Source organism: Scyliorhinus canicula, chromosome 5, assembly GCF_902713615.1.
Source record: "Scyliorhinus canicula chromosome 5, sScyCan1.1, whole genome shotgun sequence".
Lineage (NCBI taxonomy): Eukaryota > Metazoa > Chordata > Chondrichthyes > Carcharhiniformes > Scyliorhinidae > Scyliorhinus > Scyliorhinus canicula.
In genome coordinates, this window is record NC_052150.1 from 150,796,997 (window position 1) to 150,815,622 (window position 18,626).

Here is an 18,626-nt window from a genome sequence, read left to right on the forward strand (position 1 = left end):
AAAAAAATTATTGGGTCCTCTAATTTATTTAAAAAGGGATGTCACCTGTAATGTCAGGGGACTTAACGGCCCAGTGAAAAGATCCGAATCTTCACCCACTTAAGCAACATGAAAGCCAACAATCTTCCTCCAGGACACACCTGAGAGAGTGTGTTGGTAGTCACCACTGTTGTATATATATATATCGCATACGAGGTGTATTATGGCAAGGCTCCTGTACTACAGGTACAGGGGTAGATCCCTGCCTGTTGGTTCCGCCCAGTAGGTCGAGTATAAATGTGTGGGCTCTCCGAGCTGCAGCCATTTCAGCAGCAGCTGCGGGAGGCTCCACATCTCTGCTTAATAAAGCCTCGATTACACTCTACTCTCGTCTTGTCGTAATTGATAGTGCATCAGAGAGCAGGACCAACTGTGGTAAGGAAGAACTGGGTGGCACAGACCTACCATTCTGTTATGGGGAGGGCCAGGGAGTGGCAATACTGATCAATAAGAGGACGATATTTAAGGCGACGAAGGTTACAGGCCCAGGGGGACGCTACATCATGGTCAGTGCAGCCCTAGACGGGCCACCGGTAGTACTTGTCACCATGTACGCTCCCAACTGGGACGATAAAATTCATTTAAAAAGACCATGCCGAAATCCCCAACATTGGGGGAGGGGGCTCAAACATGGCAAAGGAACTCGGTAGGTTTATGGAGCGATGGGGGAGGTGGACCCTAGGAGTTTCACCCCCCCCCCCCAGGGGAGGAAGTGTTCTCCTTCTTATCCCCAATGCACAACGTATGTACCAGGATTGACTTGTGGTGGAGAAATCGGTGTTTCCAGGGTAGGTCAAAGCAGAATATTCCGCAATCGTAATCACCGAAAACGCTCCACATTACATGGATGAGAGATTGGAAATGGGCAGGGCCCTAACGCCCCGCATGGAGGTTGAATACTGCCCTACTAGCCGACAGGGCTTTCAGTGAAAGGATATCACAGGCCATAGCGGAGTATAGGAAAACAAACAAAATGGGGAGGTCTCACCCTCCACGTTCCGGGAGGAACTAAAGGCCGTGATCAGAGGGGAAATTATCGCCCTCAAAAGTGTGAAGAGACAGGGAGGAAAGGATGTTTAGGCAGAAGTTGGTCGAACACGGAGACAAAACCAGGCGCCTGCTGGCACACCAGCTGAGAAAGCAGGCAGCCAATAGAGAGATCGCGCAAATTAGAGTCAACAGAGACACATTGGAAACAGGAAAGGTCAACAAAACCTTTGAGGCCTTTTACAGCCCCAAAAGGGGACTTGGGGATGAAAGAGTTCCTTGACGGACTGGACATGCCAGTTGTGCGGGTGACAGAAAACGGGCCTTGGAAGCAAGACTAGAACTGGGAGAGATCATGGAGAGTATCAGCTCCATGCAGGCAGAGAAGGTGCCGGGACCAGACAGGTTCCTGGGACTTAAATTTGCGACAGCGCTAGTCCCGCACCTGGGAGATGTTCACAGACTCGCTGACCAAGGGCACACTGCCTCCTATACGAGCACAGTCCTCAATCTTGCTTATACCCAAGAAAGACAAAGGCCCAATGGAATGCGGGTCATACAGACTCATCTCATTACTAAACATAGACGCCAAAATACTGGCCAAGATCCTAGCCAAAAGGCAGGAGAACTCCGTTCCAGAGGTGGTCGCAGGGGACCAGAGGGGCTTTGTGAAAGATAGACAGCTAACATCGAACATTAGGCACCTCCTGCTGAACGCAATTATGACTCCTTCCGGGGAGAGAACATCTGGCGGCACTCCCATCCCCACCCAAAAAACACTCCAGCAGCCCAGTGTTGGTAGCCACCCTCCAGACCTGGAGCCAATTAGGGCAGCAATTTGGCCTGACTGAAATGTCCGACAAAGCCCCCATCTGCAACAAACATAGGAACGTGCCAGCACTCACTGACGCAACCTTTAAAACATAGACATAGAATTTACAGTGCAGAAGGAGGCCATTCGGCCCATCAAGTCTGCACTGACCCTTGGAAAGAACACCCCACACCTCCACCCGATCCCCACCTCACCTTTTTTTGGACACCAGGGGCAATTTAGCAAGGTCAATCCACCTAACCTGCGCATCTTTGGACTGTGGAAGGAAACCAGAGCACCTGGAGGAAACCCACAGTCACAGGGAGAACGTGCAGACTCCGCACAGACAGTGACCCAAGCGGGTCATCGAATCTGGGACCCTGGAGCTGTGAAGCAACTGTGTTAACTACAGTGCTACCATGCTTCCTGTGGAGACAAGCGTGGAAAAGGTGGAGACAGGATGGGGGGAAAAACACAGCCAGGGACCTATACACTGACAGCAGAGTCACAACACTGGACGAACTGACACAGAGATTCCAACCAGCTACGGGTAACGAACTCAGACCTGCAGCTTAAAAACGTCTTGCGGAAGGAGACAAGGACGTACCCATGACCATCGTGACAGATACTACTAGAGGAATTAGTGGATGCAAACATTCTAGGGAGAGAAAACCGTAGCAACATGTACAAACGACTCGTAGAGAGGGCTGACACTGTATTGGATGCGAAGAGGAAGAAATGGGAGGAAGACATGGGGCTCGAAATAGGATGGGGACTCTGGAGCAAAGCACTAGATAGGGTCAACTCCATCTCCACAAGACTCAACCCAACAACTAAAGATTGTAACATAAGCCCACTTAACAAGAACCCGAATTAGTAAGTTCTTCCTGGAGGTGGAAGACAGATGTGAACAGTGCCAAGGAGGTCCGACCAACCATGCCCACATGTTCTGGTCTTGCCCCAGACCTGCTGCTGGGTACTGGACAGTTTTCTTCGAGGCGATGTCCAAAGCAGTGGGGATGAAGGTGGACAGTGCCCGAAAGTGGCACTTCGGGGTATCAAAATGGGGTAGCCAAACACAGCTGATAAGAAACGGGAGCTGCATGGGGGGGGGGGGGGGGGGGGGGGGGGGGGAAAGAGGAGGAAGGGCGGGGGATGGGCAAAGAATAATAGAGGGGAGCAAAGACGTCGGAACACAAACTGGAAGGGGAAACAACAACAACCACAATGGGCACAGCAGGGCAACAGACAGTTAGAAAGTACAGGAGGAAGGAACGGCAGACGCCCAAGGCAGAGGCACACATACAATAACAACAGTGAAAACAGACCGGGAGAAGCAAGTAACACCGGGGGCGCTGTCCAGGCGCCCCACCCACCCAGGTTTGTTTTGCTTGTTCTGTATGTATTTTATTTTATTTTTTAAAAACAGAAGGGGAGGTAGAAGGCCTGCCACCCCCCACCGTGTATAACATAATTGTCTCTCCATTGCTTCTATGTATATACACTTCCCCAGCTATTTTCCCACCCCTTGGTTTTTTTTAGTTATGTAGTGCCTTAGTTATCTCTGGGTTTTTTTCTTATAAATTTAGAGTTCCCAATTTGTTTTTCCAAGGGGCAATTTAGCATGGCCAATCCACCTTACCTGCACATCTTTTGGGTTGTGGAGGCAAGACCCACAGACATGGGGAGAAGGTGCAAACTCCACACGGACAGTGATACAGGGCCAGGATCGATCCTGCGACCTCGGCGCGTGACGCAGCAGTGCTAACCACTGCGCCACCGAGCTGCCTACTCTTTTTGGTTTCTCTATTTGTACATCTGTAAATATACCATGTATAAAAAACATTTAAAAAAATTATACCACCCTTGGCCAAAACCCTCAGCACTTCCTTGTGCCGTATCCCTCTGTACACATCCTATCCATGTTATTTGTCAAGATGCCTTTTGAACGCCGTTAATTGGATTGGATTTGTTTATTATCATGTGTACCAAGGTACAATGAAAAGTATTTTTCTGTGAGCAGCTCAAACAGATCATTTAGTTCATGAAAGGAAAGAAAATACATAATAGGGCAACACAAGGTACACAATGTAAATACATAGACACCGGCATCAGGTGAAGCATACAGGAGTGTAGTATTAATCAGGTCATTCCATAAGAAGGTCATTTAGAAGTCTGGTAACAGTGGGGAAGAAGCGGTTTTTGAATCTGTTCATGCGTGTTCAGATTTTTGTATCTTCTGGCCGATATGCTTCACAACCTCCCTTGGCAATGCGTTCCAGGCACTCACCACCCTCTACGTAAAAAACCTGCCTCACACGTCTCTTCTGAACTTTGAGCAATGAACCTTAAACCTATGTGCCCTGGTGACTGACCCCTCCACCCTGGGAAAGAGTGCCTGCCCCATATATTTTGTAGCCGTCTATCAATCAGGTCACCCCTAAACCTCTGTCGCTCTAATGAAAACAGTCCGAGTCTATTCGGTCTCTCTGCATAGCTAACATCTTCCAGATCAGGCAACATCCTAGTAAACCTCCTAGTGCACCCTCTCCAAAGCCTCCACATCATTCTGGTAGTGTGACGACCAGAATTATGCACAATATTCCAAATGCGGCCTTATCAAGGTTCTATACAACTGTAGCATGACTTGCCAGTTTTTATACTCCTGAAGGCAAGCATTCCATATGCTTTCTTGACTACCTTGCCCACTTGTGTTGCCACTTTTAAAGATCTGTGGACCTGAACGCCCAGATCTCTCAGACTTTCTATACTTGAAGAGCTTTGCCATTTACGGTATATTTCCCCTCTATGTTAGACCCACCAAAATGCATTACCTCATATTTTTCTGGATTAAATTCCCAATTGCCATTTCTCTATCCAAGTCCTGCTGTATCCTCTGACAATCCGCAACACTATCTGTCACTCCATACCATCCGAGGACTTCCACAAAGTATGGAAGCTATTCATCAGCCTGTTCCAAGACCTTTTCAAGGCCAAGAGCAGATAGGAAGGGTGGGGGGCCAGACAGGACCTCACATAGAAGATAGGAACGGGGGGGGGGGGGGGGGGGGGGAAAGAAGAGAAGAACCCAGGGAAACATCAGGAGCGGACACGGGAAAAGATAGAGGAGGGGGGCCAGAGGTCCCCTTCCAACAAAGCCATTAGGACAACAGTAACAAACATAAAACAAAAGAGGGCCTACAGCATCTACAAAGGATGAAAGGGCCCAAACAACAAAAAAAAGGGGGTGGGTGAGTGGGGAAGGCCAATGAAAGTGGAACATGTAAACTGTATATACGAAGGGTCTTGCTCACTTATTGGATAGCATACAGATGTAAAAATTCAAAAAGAAATTCTTAAAAAAGGACAAGGGGGTCTGGGGGGTAGAGTCTTGGGGGTTCTTTCCATTGTAAATTGGCCTTTGTAAATTGGAACCGGTCTACAGTCTTGTTTATTTTGTACCGTATAAAATATAAAATGAAAAACCTGAACAAAAAAAAAGTATGCCCTGTCAACTAAAAACTGTCCCATCAGTCGATTCCCAACTCCATCTGTGCTGTCGACCTGTGGTTGACAAATGGAGGCATGTGCTCACCAATAGCCTGCTCACCACGACTCAGTTAGGGCTACACTAAGGTAATTCTGTCTCAGACTGCGTAACAGCCTCGATCCAAACATGGACAACAAAGTTGAATTCCAGGAGTGATTACTCTCAACCTCAAGGAACCCTAAAGTCAAGTCACTGGGAATCAGAGGAAATAATCCCCACCGTCATTCACAGCACTGTCCCACTCAGAGCACATTCACAATCAGAGTCCCAGGGCATCACTGCACAAATTCCTCAGGACAACGTAACAGGCTCACTCTCAAGTTGCTGCAATGCTCATAAGGTCAGAAGTAGGGACTTAGCGAATTACTTTACAATCTCAGTTCCATTCATTCACAACTGCTCAGCATGCACCAAAATCTGGAAAAAAAAAAATCTAGGCTTGGGCTGATAAGTAGCAAGTAACTTTCATACCTACATATAAATGCCAAGAAAGCTACAAGAGCAGGTCAGAGGATGGATATTCTACAGCAAGTAACTTCACTTTCCAGAGCCTTTGAGGCATCAAAAAGGCACAAGCAATAAATGTGAACTTGTCTGGATAAGTGCAGCTCCAACAATACACAAGAAACTAGACATTATTCAAGAACAAAAAAAGTCCTCTTGATTGGCATTCCATTCACCACCTTCAAAATTCACTCCTTCCACCAGCAGCTCATCATGGCTGCAGCATGCACCATTTGCAAGACGCATTGCAGCAGTTTGCCAGGGCTTTGACAACATCTCCCAAACCCACAACCTCTATTACCTGGTAGGACAAAAGCAACACCCACATGGGAAAACCACCTCCTCAGACTATGCCGATTTGGGAAGTATAATCACAGTTGTTTCACCTTTTAACCCAGTCACAATCTACAAATGCCTAACAGCACACAGAAAAGTGTTATCATGCAGTTTTAAGAGGATGGCGTACCATGACCCTAAACAATTTGGGATGGCCAGCAAATATTGGCCTTGCCTGCGACGTCCACATGCGAATGAATACAAAAAAATACTCATGGAATGTCTGAATAGTTCCTTCAAAAGGTAATTCTTTGCAGATTTTCATTTCAAAGCAACTGGAGTATTCACCATTTTTTAGACTTGAGAAAGCATACCAGGTAACGAGGAGCACCCGTTTATCGTCTGACCCAGAAGGCGAATCAAAATTTCATGCTTGGCTAACTACAGTTTCACCACTGCTTTGAGGCTCAAGGAAGAAGTATCTCTACTTATCAGTGATAATAGTCGGCATACCTGTCTGACTCAGGAGGCAATGACTGTACTTGGACTATGTCATTGTTGCGACTACAGAGGCAAACTAGAGTGGCATTCATTTTCACAGCTGGCATAGAAAAACAATATTGACCTGAGGTAAACAGATGATTTTATTTCCCCACCACTTGGCCATTTTCTGCCATTAGATGTTTTTTTTTTGTCCTCTGCTTTTTCCATGCTCTTCCCAATTGCTCACCTCCCAGCACTTCAGGTGGCACCAAGGATAATCCCATGGATTGACTGATCCTGGTCAATCAGATTGTGCTAGCAGACATCAGTGTATCACCGATGCAGGCAGTCACCGACAGCCTGTCTTTTGATGCCCAAATCAGCACCAGGACTGCCAAGGCTACAGGTGGTCATGTCAAGGTTGAGAAAGTGTTGGTGGACCAACAGAAAACTATCTGAAAATACAAAGCTCTATGTACACCAGCCTGGTGTCCTCAGCACCCTCCATTACAGCAGTAAAGCATGGACAACATTTGCAAACTAGGAAAGGTGGCTCGGCTGAATACCTTTCACCTCTTACCTCAGACGAATGTTAGGCATCTAATGGCAAGGCAGAATGTAGAGAACAAAAATACTCCAGTGTGCAGGGCCCTCCAGCATGTTTGACCTCAAGTCAGCAGTGACTACATTGATTGGGTCATATGCACCAAATAATGACCATATCCCCAAAGACATGCTCCATAGCAAGATTGCTTTGCTCAGAAGTAGTAAAACAGATACGAGTTCAAGTTCATTTCTGCAAGAGCGGTGATGGCAACAAGTGGAAATGAGGGAAGAAATTAATGGAAATTGAAGGGTGAGGTTTTTCAACTGTGAAGCGAAGGGAGGGCAAAGAAACCCAGTGAGCAATTATGGGAAAAGGTGGGTCAGCAGCAAGAATGAGTTGGTTGAATGGACAAGGACAGAGTGGAAGAAAATATGAAATACTATGAAAGCAATTAAATGGTCATTAGTGACGGAGCTCCCATGATTAAATTAATTGTGCACTATGCCACTGATCTACGAGTGCACATTAAAAATATGGCATCAACGCAAGGTTCCTTCTGGTCAATGATGAAAGGTTACTGATCTGAAATGTTAACACTTCATTGCCTGACTAGAGTGTTTCCAGCATCCATTGTATTTTGCTTGTGAATCACGCTGTTATTGCTCAAATCAATTAATCAGAATGAAAGGCACTATAACTACAAGGAAAATGACAAAAAGAAGTCACAGATCAAGGAGAAAAAGTGATCACTTATTGTTTTTTGTCCTTTAATAACTGAAATCAATGTCTAAAATAAGGCTTTGGGCCAACTAATAACACAAGTTGCAGTGAACAGTCCGTGCATTTGAATAAAATAAATTAATTAGCTTCAAAGTCTCCAGACAAGTCACTGCTTTGCCCTCCCCAAGAACAGGGGCTGTTTAGCTCACTGGGCTAAATCGCTGGCTTTGAAAGCAAGCCAGCAGCAGGGTTCGATTCCCGTAACAGCCTCCCCGAACAGGCGCCGGAATGTGGCGACTAGGGGCTTTTCACAGTAACTTCATTCGAAGCCTACTCGTGACAATAAGCGATTTTCATTTTCAACCTATGAACCAGAAGAACATTCAACCATAGAATTTACAGTGCAGAAGGAGGCCATTCGGCCCATCGAGTCTGCACCGGCCCTTGCAAAGGGCACCCTACCTAAGCCCACTCCTCCACCCTATCCACGTAACCAGATCTATCCTTTTTGGATACTAAGGGCAATTTATCATGGCCAATCCACCTAAGCTGCACATCTTTGGACTGTGGGAGGAAACCGGAGCACCCAGAGGAAACCCATGCAGACACTGGGAGAACATGCAGACGCCGCATAGACAGTGAGCCAAGCCAGGAATCGAACCTGGGACCCTGGAGCTGTGAAGCAATTGTGCTAACCACTATGCTACAGTGCCACCCATGTAGGGGTGTCAGGAAAAGAGTAAAGCTTTGTAATTACACAAGGTTACCTACATGGGTATATGAAAAAAAAACTACGTTGCGAAGTTTCAGATCTATAGGGAAATCAAAAATGTATTACTTTACACCACTTTCCTGTGGTATCCATTCTCGGTAAAACCTGGATTTCAAGTAATTTCAATATGGTGCCACACAAAAGGTCAACAAAAGGAGTGCACCGAGTGCACTCATACTGCATTCAAGACGGCGCCGGAGCGTGTCGACTCTCTGCGAGCTCTCTCCCACAGATGCTTTTTCATGTATGGAATAACCTGTCTGGACTGTACGCAGAATACTTTTCCCTGTACGTCCGTACACGTGACAATAAACCCAAATCTATTATGAAGGTGTTACCAACCAGATTTAACGGAACATTTTATAGAAGTTCCCAGCATGCAATGATGGGATTTGGAATCAAGGATTGCAAGGATTTGGAAATTCCTTTGATTTTTTTAAAACAATTTTTAACTTTAGCCCTCAAGCCATTATTTCAGTCACAGGAGGCAAGTGAAGAAATCATGGGCTTGCAAACTATGATTTATTTTAGTCCAGTGAAAATAATGGGCATGCCAAGTGCAGTCAGCTCTAATCCTTCAGTTTAGAGACTACCATCAACCAGAAAGTATTTATTTCTCTCTATTTAGTCAATAATCCAACTTCCAAGTCAATATAGAAATGCAGAACCACGATATATGGACAAGAGGCTTACATCATTGAATGCTACTCAATTTCAGATTACATCTTTGTTCTTACTCATTCAAGAATGTGGGCTTTGCTGGCTAGACCAGCATTTATTTCCCATCTTCAATTGTCCTGGAGGTTGTGGTAAACTGCCTTCTCACTGCAGTCCATGTGATGTAGGTACACCCACATTATTATGACTTGTTCAGTTCAGTTTGTGTTCCATGTTAACCCTCAAGATGTTAATAGTGGCAGATACAGCGATGGCAATGCCATTGCACGTCAAGGGGTGGTGGTTAGCTCATTTGGACATGGACTGCTTCAGTATTTGAGTCGCCGCAAATGGTGAACATTATCCAATCATCAACAAACATGCCTACGCCAGACTTTTTCTTTTAAACCCCTAATTAAGGGGCAATTTAGCATGGCCAATCCACTTACCCTGCACATCTTTGGGTTGTGGAGGTGAGACCCACACATACTTCTCACCTTATGATGGAAGAAAGAGGGCAGCATGGTGGTCAATGGTTAGCTCTGCTGCCTCAGCTCCACGAAGACCCAGGTTCAATCCCAACCCTCTGCCAGTTTGGTTTGCACATTCTCCCCACAACATGTGCAGGGAAGGTGGATTGGCCAGGCTAAATTGCCCCTTATTTGGAGAAAAAAAATGAATTGGGTACTTATTTTTCTTTCATTTTAAAAATGGAGGAAAGGTCATTGATGAAGCAGCTGAAGATGGTTGGGCCTAGGACATTACCTTGGAATTGCAACCCAGAGACCCTCAAATGTAAGCGCTTGAAGCCCCATGCACATACATTCTAGTTACTTAATGTAATGCAAATGGTTCAGGATGAGCCTCCTAAGCAAGTTAATTTCCATAAAGAGGATTTGGAGACCAACAACAGAGCTTGATCCAAAACTTGGATATGACACAACCATTCCACACCAAGCATAAAACCCAGAAGCTCTACTACATAAACTAGATTTCTGAATCTTTCACAAAGGGATGAAGGCAAAAGAAATCTTTTAGATGCAACAGACCAAAACTTGTACAGTATTTGAGGATAAGGCTACTGGAAAATCGAGCAACACGTCAGTGCTATCAAGCCATGATTTGTGTATTAATTTTGAGCATACCCTCATCTTTGTAAATACTTCCATTTTCCTGCATTCCCCTTTCACCTGGGACAACTGAATTGGAGATAGAATAAGGCAACATACAAATTGAGAGGAGTAGGCCTCCACTTGACCCCTAGAGCCTTCTCTGTCATTTAGTAAAATCATAGTTGATCTGATGTAATCTCACTCACCCTGAAAACAATTCCCCCCTTTGGTCAAGAATCATCCCTTTGGTCATCAAGAATCTATATCACTCAGCCTTAGAAACATTCAAGGATTCTTCTTCCATCAGTTTGAGGGAGTTCCAAACACTCGGAAAAAGTTCTCCTCATCTCATCTTAACTGGGTGATCCCTTAATTTTTAAACAGTGATCCCAAGTTCTAGATTCTGCCACAAGAGGGAACATCCTTTTCACATCCACCCAAGTCAAGACCCTTCAGGATCTTGTATATTTCAATGTTATCTCCTACTCTTCTAAAAGCAGCAGATACAAACATAGCCTGTCCAACCTTTCCTCGCAACACACAGCACCCATTCTAGATATTAATCTAGTAAATCTTCTCCAAACTTCTAACGTAGTTACATCCTTCCTCAAATAAGAATATTGTAAACAGTACTCGAGATGGTGTCACTAATGCCCAGATAACTGAAACAAGTCCCTACTTTTGTATCCAATTCCCCTAACAAGAAACACAACATTCTATTTGCTTTCCTCATTACTTTCTGTACTTGCATACTAACATTTTGCAATTCCTACACTAGAGCACCCATATCCCTCTGCTTCTCAGAGCGCTGCAATCACCATTTAAATGCAGACTCCATTTGTACAGTCAGTCAGTGAGCCATAAATCCTGAAGATAATTAGGTCGAGGATTTGCAACTGAGCTGACACGATTACCAGTAAGGTGAAACAATTTACCCCAATGAAGGGGCGTCAATCTGGAATAATTTTAAATAAAAATGTAATTTAGCCACCTTCATAAACTAAAACTCCACTTACATGAATCTTGTTGCTTCCTGATTGCAGGCCCTATCTTCAATTTCTTCCCTTTGAAGTTGATCTGTGACTATAAAAAGGAAAAACAATCAACATGTCCACTTCAGCATGAAATTTCATTAGAAATAGATAATCAATTCAGTTTTTTAACTCCCTCGGTCACTGGCGGGTCGGGAAGAGGCAGTTAAAATGAATGTGTTGCCTCGATTCCTGTTTATTTTCCAATGCCTGCTGATTTTCCTGCCAAAGGCATCTTTTAGAGAGATTGAAGGGATGGTTACCTCGTTCATATGGGATGGGAAGGTGGCCAGAATTAGAAATGTGCTACCGGAGAGGAATGCAGGCAGGGGGTTTGGGTCTTGTGAACCCGATGTATTATTACTGTGAGGCAAATGTGGAGAAGGTACGGAGCTGGGTCAGAGGGGTTGACTCCCAATGGGTCAGAACGGAGGAGAGTTTGTGTAGGGGTCAGGATTGAAGGCGCTAGCAACAGTGCCGCTCCCGACCGCCCCGGGGACATACTCAAAGTCCGGTAGCAATAGCTTTGTTGAGAATTTGGAGGCAGTTTTGCCAGCACTTTGGGTTGGGGACAGGGTCTAGGGAAATGCCGATTCAGGGGAACCATAGATTTAAGCCAAGGAAGTGGGATGGAAATTTTCAGAGATGGAGACGTGCAGACTCCACACAGACAGTGACCCAGCCGGGAATCGAACCTGGGACCCTGGAGCTGTGAAGCATTGATGCTAACCACCATGCTACCGTGAGGAGAAAGGGAAATTTCTTCACACAGAAGGTAGTGAACATCTGGAATGAGCTGCCAGAGGCAGTGGTTAAGGCCGGATACAAATTTTTCCTTTTAAAAAAAAGTTACAGAGTTACATTGGCAGTGTGGGTATAGAGGGATATGGGCCAAATGCAGGCAAGTGGGACTAGCTTAGTGATAGAAACTGGGAGACATGGAGCGGCTAAAGGGCCTGTTTCCATGCTGTAAACATCTGTGACTCTGTGACCCAAGCCGGGAATCGAAACTGGGACCCTGGAGCGGTGAAGCAACTGTGCTACCGTGCTACTCGTATCCAAATCGTTTTTTAAAAAAATCTTTTTATTCTCCTGATTTTGATCAATAAACAATCAAAGACAAAACACACCAAAACAAATACAATAACAATCCCCCCCACACGAACCACGCCCTGCTTAATATACAGACCAAAACATCGACCCATACAGTCCAGTATTAAAAAAATTAACGATCAATCTGTCAACAGTGTAACCAAAGACAACAATACCGCTAATCTCTCCCCCCACCCACAATGTTCAATGGCAACAAATTCTCGTAAGTTCATAAAAACAGCCCCATGAATTGTGAAACACTTCCTGCATTGGATTTGTTTATTGTCACGTGTACCGAGGTACAGTGAAAAGTATTTTTCTGCAAGCAGTGCGAACAGATCATTAAGTACAAGAAGAAGCAAAGAAGAGGAAAATACATAATAGGGCAACACAAGGTACACAATGCTGACACTTCACCTTCCCGAATCAAAGAAATTCAAGTAGGTCATCCCCACCAAGCCGTGGGGATGACCTACTTGAGAAGCTGACCTCCACCCCAACAAGACTCGCCTCCAGGCATTCAGCGAGGCAAAGGCTAACATCTGCTCTCGCACCCACTCACCGTCCAAGTCGGTTCAAATCTATGGTTCCCCCGACTCAGTCCAACCCCCCCCCCCCCAGAAACAGGCTTCTAGGGGACTCTGGTTCCAAGTTCACAAGCACTATCCCCCAAGATGACCCTGAAAACCTCCCTCCAACAAACCTCACACGTTCTACGTAACTATCCTAACTTGGGGTTTCTCTCTCTCTCTCTCTCTCTTCCCTCTTCTCCTCCTCCTCCCCCCCCCCCCCCCCCCCCCCCCCCCAAAATCCACCATCCTCAACTCCAGGCTCTGCCACTGGGCATGCCCTGCCCCATCCCATTGTTACCATCGAGCCCCTCCCCCATCCCAGAATCCTCCCATCCACTTCCTCTCGAAAACACCACACCCAGTATCAGTCAACTTCCTGAACTTTCCGCACCTCTTTTTTTTTTAAAATAATTTTTATTGGAATTTTTTTTTTTTTTTTTTTTTTACAGAAAATATAAATATAACAAACAAAATAATCCATAACAACTGTAACACCCCCCCAGACCGTATCAACGCATGTATCATATCCCCCCCCCACCCCCCCAACCAGAGAACTTAAAAATAATTTAAATTAAATAAACAAACACAGTCATCGTTCCCTCCGCCCCCGCCCCCGGGTTGCTGCTGCTACTGTCCCAGTACCCTATCGTTGAGCCAGAAAGTCGAGGAAAGGTTGCCACCGCCTAAAGAACCCTTGTACCGATCCTCTCAGGGCGAATTTGACCTTCTCTAGCTTAATAAAACCCGCCATGTCATTGATCCAGGTCTCCACGCTTGGGGGCCTCGCATCCTTCCATTGTAGCAAAATCCTTCGCCGGGCTACTAGGGACGCAAAGGCCAGCACACCGGCCTCTTTCGCCTCCTGAACTTTCCGCACCTCTTGCGGTCCATCGAACGAAACCTGCTGTACCAGGCTTGGATGGCCACAGCTCCCCCCCCCCCCCCCCCCCCCCCCCACCACACTCCCGTACACTTGCCAGCTTGAGCTAGCCAGTGTGGAGGCTCTTGCCCAGGCCTCACTCACCTCCCCACTGCCTGGTCCCAGGAAAACAAAGATTCCCTTCAACATACAACCCCAATGTAAACACACAAACCCCAAAGAACAATCATTGCAAAATAAAATCCCAACTCTTGCCTTGTCCAAACAGGCAACTTCAACTCATTTAGCACATATAACAAAATGCAGTGAAAAATAGAGCTACATACACCCCCCTCCCTCCCCCCCCCCCCCCCCCCACCCCTCAGTCCAAGTCCAAGCCTCAGTCCCAATTCTCACTTCTGTAGTGATCCTCGCCTGAATGTGTACAGAAGGGGCTGATGGGAAATGGAAGTACCACCAGGGGGCAGCGCAGGGACATACAAGAGTGACGCCGAAGGCCCGCCCTCGCTCACTTTGGCCGGAGGAGCAAGGGAGCAGGACAGGTCGGAAGTTGAGCTCAGGGCTGCGAGTGTGGTCAGGCCTAGTTGCAGAGCATAGAAAAGTAGTATCTTTACAAGTGCCATTCTGTAAGTAAAAGCTAACAAAGTAATTTATTGTGGAGCACAATAAACCATCCTTCAACTTCTGAACGACTTCTAGCATTCTTTTAAGAAACATAACATGGTACAGGAGTGGCTTCTTTGAACAGAAAGAACCAGCGCTACCAGCAAAAGCAACAGGCCGGCCGCCCGACTGTGGAAGACTTTGCAGCCTCTCGACTCCAGACGACCTTCTGAAGCAATGGATCACACGCTACGTCCAGGGATGATGAGAACTACAGGTAATTTAAATTGCAACTGGAAAATGTTTAAACAGCAGTTTTAGCTATTCATATCAGCTCAGGACTTAAATGCAGCCACCGATGACAGAAAAATTGGACTTTTACTCGCATCGGTAGGCCAGCAGGCGGTAGACATTTATAACTCTTTTACATATGCTGATACTGAAGATAAAACCAAGTATCAAGTGATAGTGGCAAAATTTGATGACCACTGTAAATCACAATCCAATGAAATCATTGAAAGATTCACCCTGCGTAACAGATTCCCAAAAAACGGGGAGACTATCTCCCACTTTGTAACAGATCTGCGCTTGCTAGCACAAGGTTGCAACTACGGTGATTTAACAGACTCACTCATCAGAGATCAATTAATCTATGGTCTTGCCGACGGAAATCCAAAAGAATCATTAACGCTGCAAAATGACTTAACACTGAAAACCACCATAGATAAATGCTTACTACAGGAGCAGAAAAAGCAGCAGTTACTGGAGCTCTTTGACAAACATACCTTGGAAAATACTCACCACGAGGCAGATGTGAAAATGGTGACCTCTCCTCACAGGCCGTCTCTTCCGGTCGCCGGCCCGTCTGCGCACGCGCGCCATCCCGAAAGACGCGATCCCGGAAGTACTCGGTACGCGCATGCGCACTTCTCGCAATACCAGCCCCGGACTGAAAGTCGCACTGCGCATGCGCGAACGCAACATACGCATGACGTGTCATTATTGTGGCTCCACCCATTTAAAAGAGCAATGTCCTGCACAAGGAAAAAGGTGCAGAAAGTGCTCAAAAATGAACCATTTTGCCTCCCATTGTCAGTCCACAGCCAAATATTACTCAACAATGCAACGGCATGGAAACTTGAAAGTACGCACAGTTGATGTAATGGACACTCCGGCACCCGAAGACAATTTCTCCGACCACGAAGAATTCCACTCCTGGGAGAACACGTACGGCATTGGAATTATAAACGCCACAGCGGAACCACAGGAGCTGGCAACAAAACCTCGACACGTGCATGCCATCGACTCAGCAAGCGAATGGAGTGCTACGGTGCAAGTCAATGACTTCCCCATCACGTTCAAGCTGGACACGGGAGCGTCCGCAAACCTGATGACGAGCAAAGATCTCGCATCCGTTCCAGGGACGCACGAGATGTTACCCGCCGCATGCAGGTTAACTGATTACAACGGAAACTAGATCACCTCAAAGGGATCCTGCAACCTACAAGTTGCCAACAAAACAGTCACAACAGGACTACGATTTGAAATTGTAGATGACAAAAGATCCTCACTGCTAGGTGCTCAAGCCTGCAAGTATTTGCGGCCAATTCAAAGGATCTTCATGCACGCGGCTGACTCATCACGCATTGTCGATGACATACAGCTGCTACTCAGCGAGTACCCCGACGTCTTCTCTGGCATGGGTACGCTACCCTACAAATACAAAATCCTGCTCAAAGAGAATGCCATACCGGTCATTCATGCCCTACGTAGGGTGCCGGCTCCATTGCAGGACAAGCTAAAAGCTGAACTTCAACGTCTCCAATCTCAAGGCATTATCTCATGAGTCACACAGCCAACTGACTGGGTCAGCTCGCTGGTGTGTGTTAAGAAGCCGTCTGGTGAACTCAGGATCTGTTTAGATCCCAAAGACTTGAACAAGAACATTCGCAAGGAACACTACCCTATCCCCAAGCGAGAGGAGATAACGAGCGAAATGGCACAAGCTCGCATATTTACCAAGCTTGATGCCTCACAGGGCTTCTGGCAAATGCAGCTCGATGAGTCCAGCCGCCTGCTGTGCACCTTCAACACGCCATTTGGGAGGTACTGTTATAATCGGATGCCCTTTGGCATTATATCTGCATCCGAAATATTTCACAGAATAATGGAGCAGATGATAGAAGGCATTGAAGGCGTCCATGTCTATGTGGATGACATCATAATATGGTCAACGACAGAGGAAGACCACATTGCGAGGTTGAAGCAAGTCTTCCAAAGGATCCACCACTTTGGACTGAAGCTCAACCGGGCCAAGTGCACCTTTGCACGGTCCTCTCTGACCTTCCTGGGCGACACAATATCAGAGCACTGGGTGAAGCCGGACGCTGAGAAGATCGCCTGAATTCAGAGCATGCAGAGACCACATGACAAGAAAGCGGTGCTAGGATTCCTGGGATTCATCAACTTCCTCGGCAAATTCATACCGAACCTAGCAGCACGGACGACGGCGTTAAGGAAAGTGACAAGGAAGGACACGGAGTTTGCCTGGACCCAACACCACCAAGATGAATGGGATGATCTGAGACACCAATTGATGGCAGCTCCAACGCTCGCATTTTTTGACCCGGCAAAACCTACAAAGATCTCCACCGACGCCAGTCAACATGGAATTGGTGCTGTGCTACTGCAACAGAATGACCAGTCGGGCTGGGTCCCAGTGACTTACGCTTCACGAGCGATGACCGCCACAGAGTGCAGGTATGCACAGATAGAGAAGGAGTGCCTAGGGCTGATCACAGGCATGACCAAATTCCACCACTATGTGTACAGTCTCCCCACGTTTCTCGTGGAAACTGATCATAGGCCGCTGGTAAACATCATCGACAAAGATCTAAATGATATGACACCGCGCCTACAACGCATGATGATGAAGTTGCGGAGGTACGACTTCACGCTGGTCTACACCCCTGGCAAGGACCTTGTAATAGCTGACACATTATCACGAGCCATGGACGCTGACAACCCGCCACTGGCTTCCATCAATGATGTGGAAGCTCATGCACAGTGGTGCAAGGAGACACTCCCAGCAACGGACGAGAGGCTGCAGCAAATTAGTCAAGGACGCCACCTTCCTTCAAGTCATACACAACCGTCAGCATGGCTGGCCAAATGGGCGGTGCCCACAGTGCCAAAACGTCAGGACTGAACTGTCCGTGGTCGATGGCATAATACTGCGGAATGACAGAATCGTCATCCCACTCACGCTCCGGGCGGACATGCTCCGCAGGATTCATGAGGGGCACCTTGGTGCCGAAAAGTGCAAAAGGAGAGCACGACAATCCGTTTACTGGCCAGGGATAAACGAGGACATAACGAACATGGTGCTCACCTGTGACATGTGTCAAAGACATCGACCGGCACAATGCAAGGAGCCACTGCAGCAGCATGAGATGGCCACGTCACCTTGGGACAAAGTTGACTTGTTCCATGCCATGGGCCGCAACTATGTTCTGCTCATCGACTACTACTCCAACTTTCCGGAAGTACTGAAACTCCCGGATCTCACAGCGGCATCAGTCATCAAGGCCTGCAAAGAAACCTTCTCCAGGCATGGCATCCCACGGACGGTCATGTCCGACAATGGTCCTTGCTTTGCCAACTGGGAGTGGATGGACTTCGCCAAGCACTACAACTTCAAGCATGGTAGCATGGTGGTTAGCATCAATGCTTCACAGCTCCAGGGTCCCAGGTTCGGTTCCCGGCTGGGTCACTGTCTGTGTGGAGTCTGCACGTCCTCCCCGTGTGTGCGTGGGTTTTCTCCGGGTGCTCCGGTTTCCTCCCGCAGTCCAAAGATGTGCGGGTTAGGTGGATTGGCCATGCTAAATTGCCCGTAGTGTAAGGTTAATGGGGGGATTGTTGGGTTACGGGTATGTGGGTTTAGGTAGGGTGATCATTGCTCGGCACAACATCGAGGGCCGAAGGGCCTGT

The 18,626-nt window shown here is 46.9% G+C and overlaps 1 protein-coding gene across 6 annotated transcripts in view; it reads right to left on the reverse strand.

Annotated features, from left to right (window-relative positions):
* dazl (deleted in azoospermia-like) overlaps positions 1-18,626 on the reverse strand; it is a 280,980-nt gene that overhangs the window by 134,765 nt on the left and 127,589 nt on the right. For all 6 annotated transcript variants that reach the window (XM_038797816.1, XM_038797817.1, XM_038797819.1 and 3 more), the window contains one exon: positions 11,475-11,541. In XM_038797816.1, the coding sequence (XP_038653744.1) occupies positions 11,475-11,541 (67 nt within the window). The remainder of the gene's footprint in view (positions 1-11,474; positions 11,542-18,626) is intronic.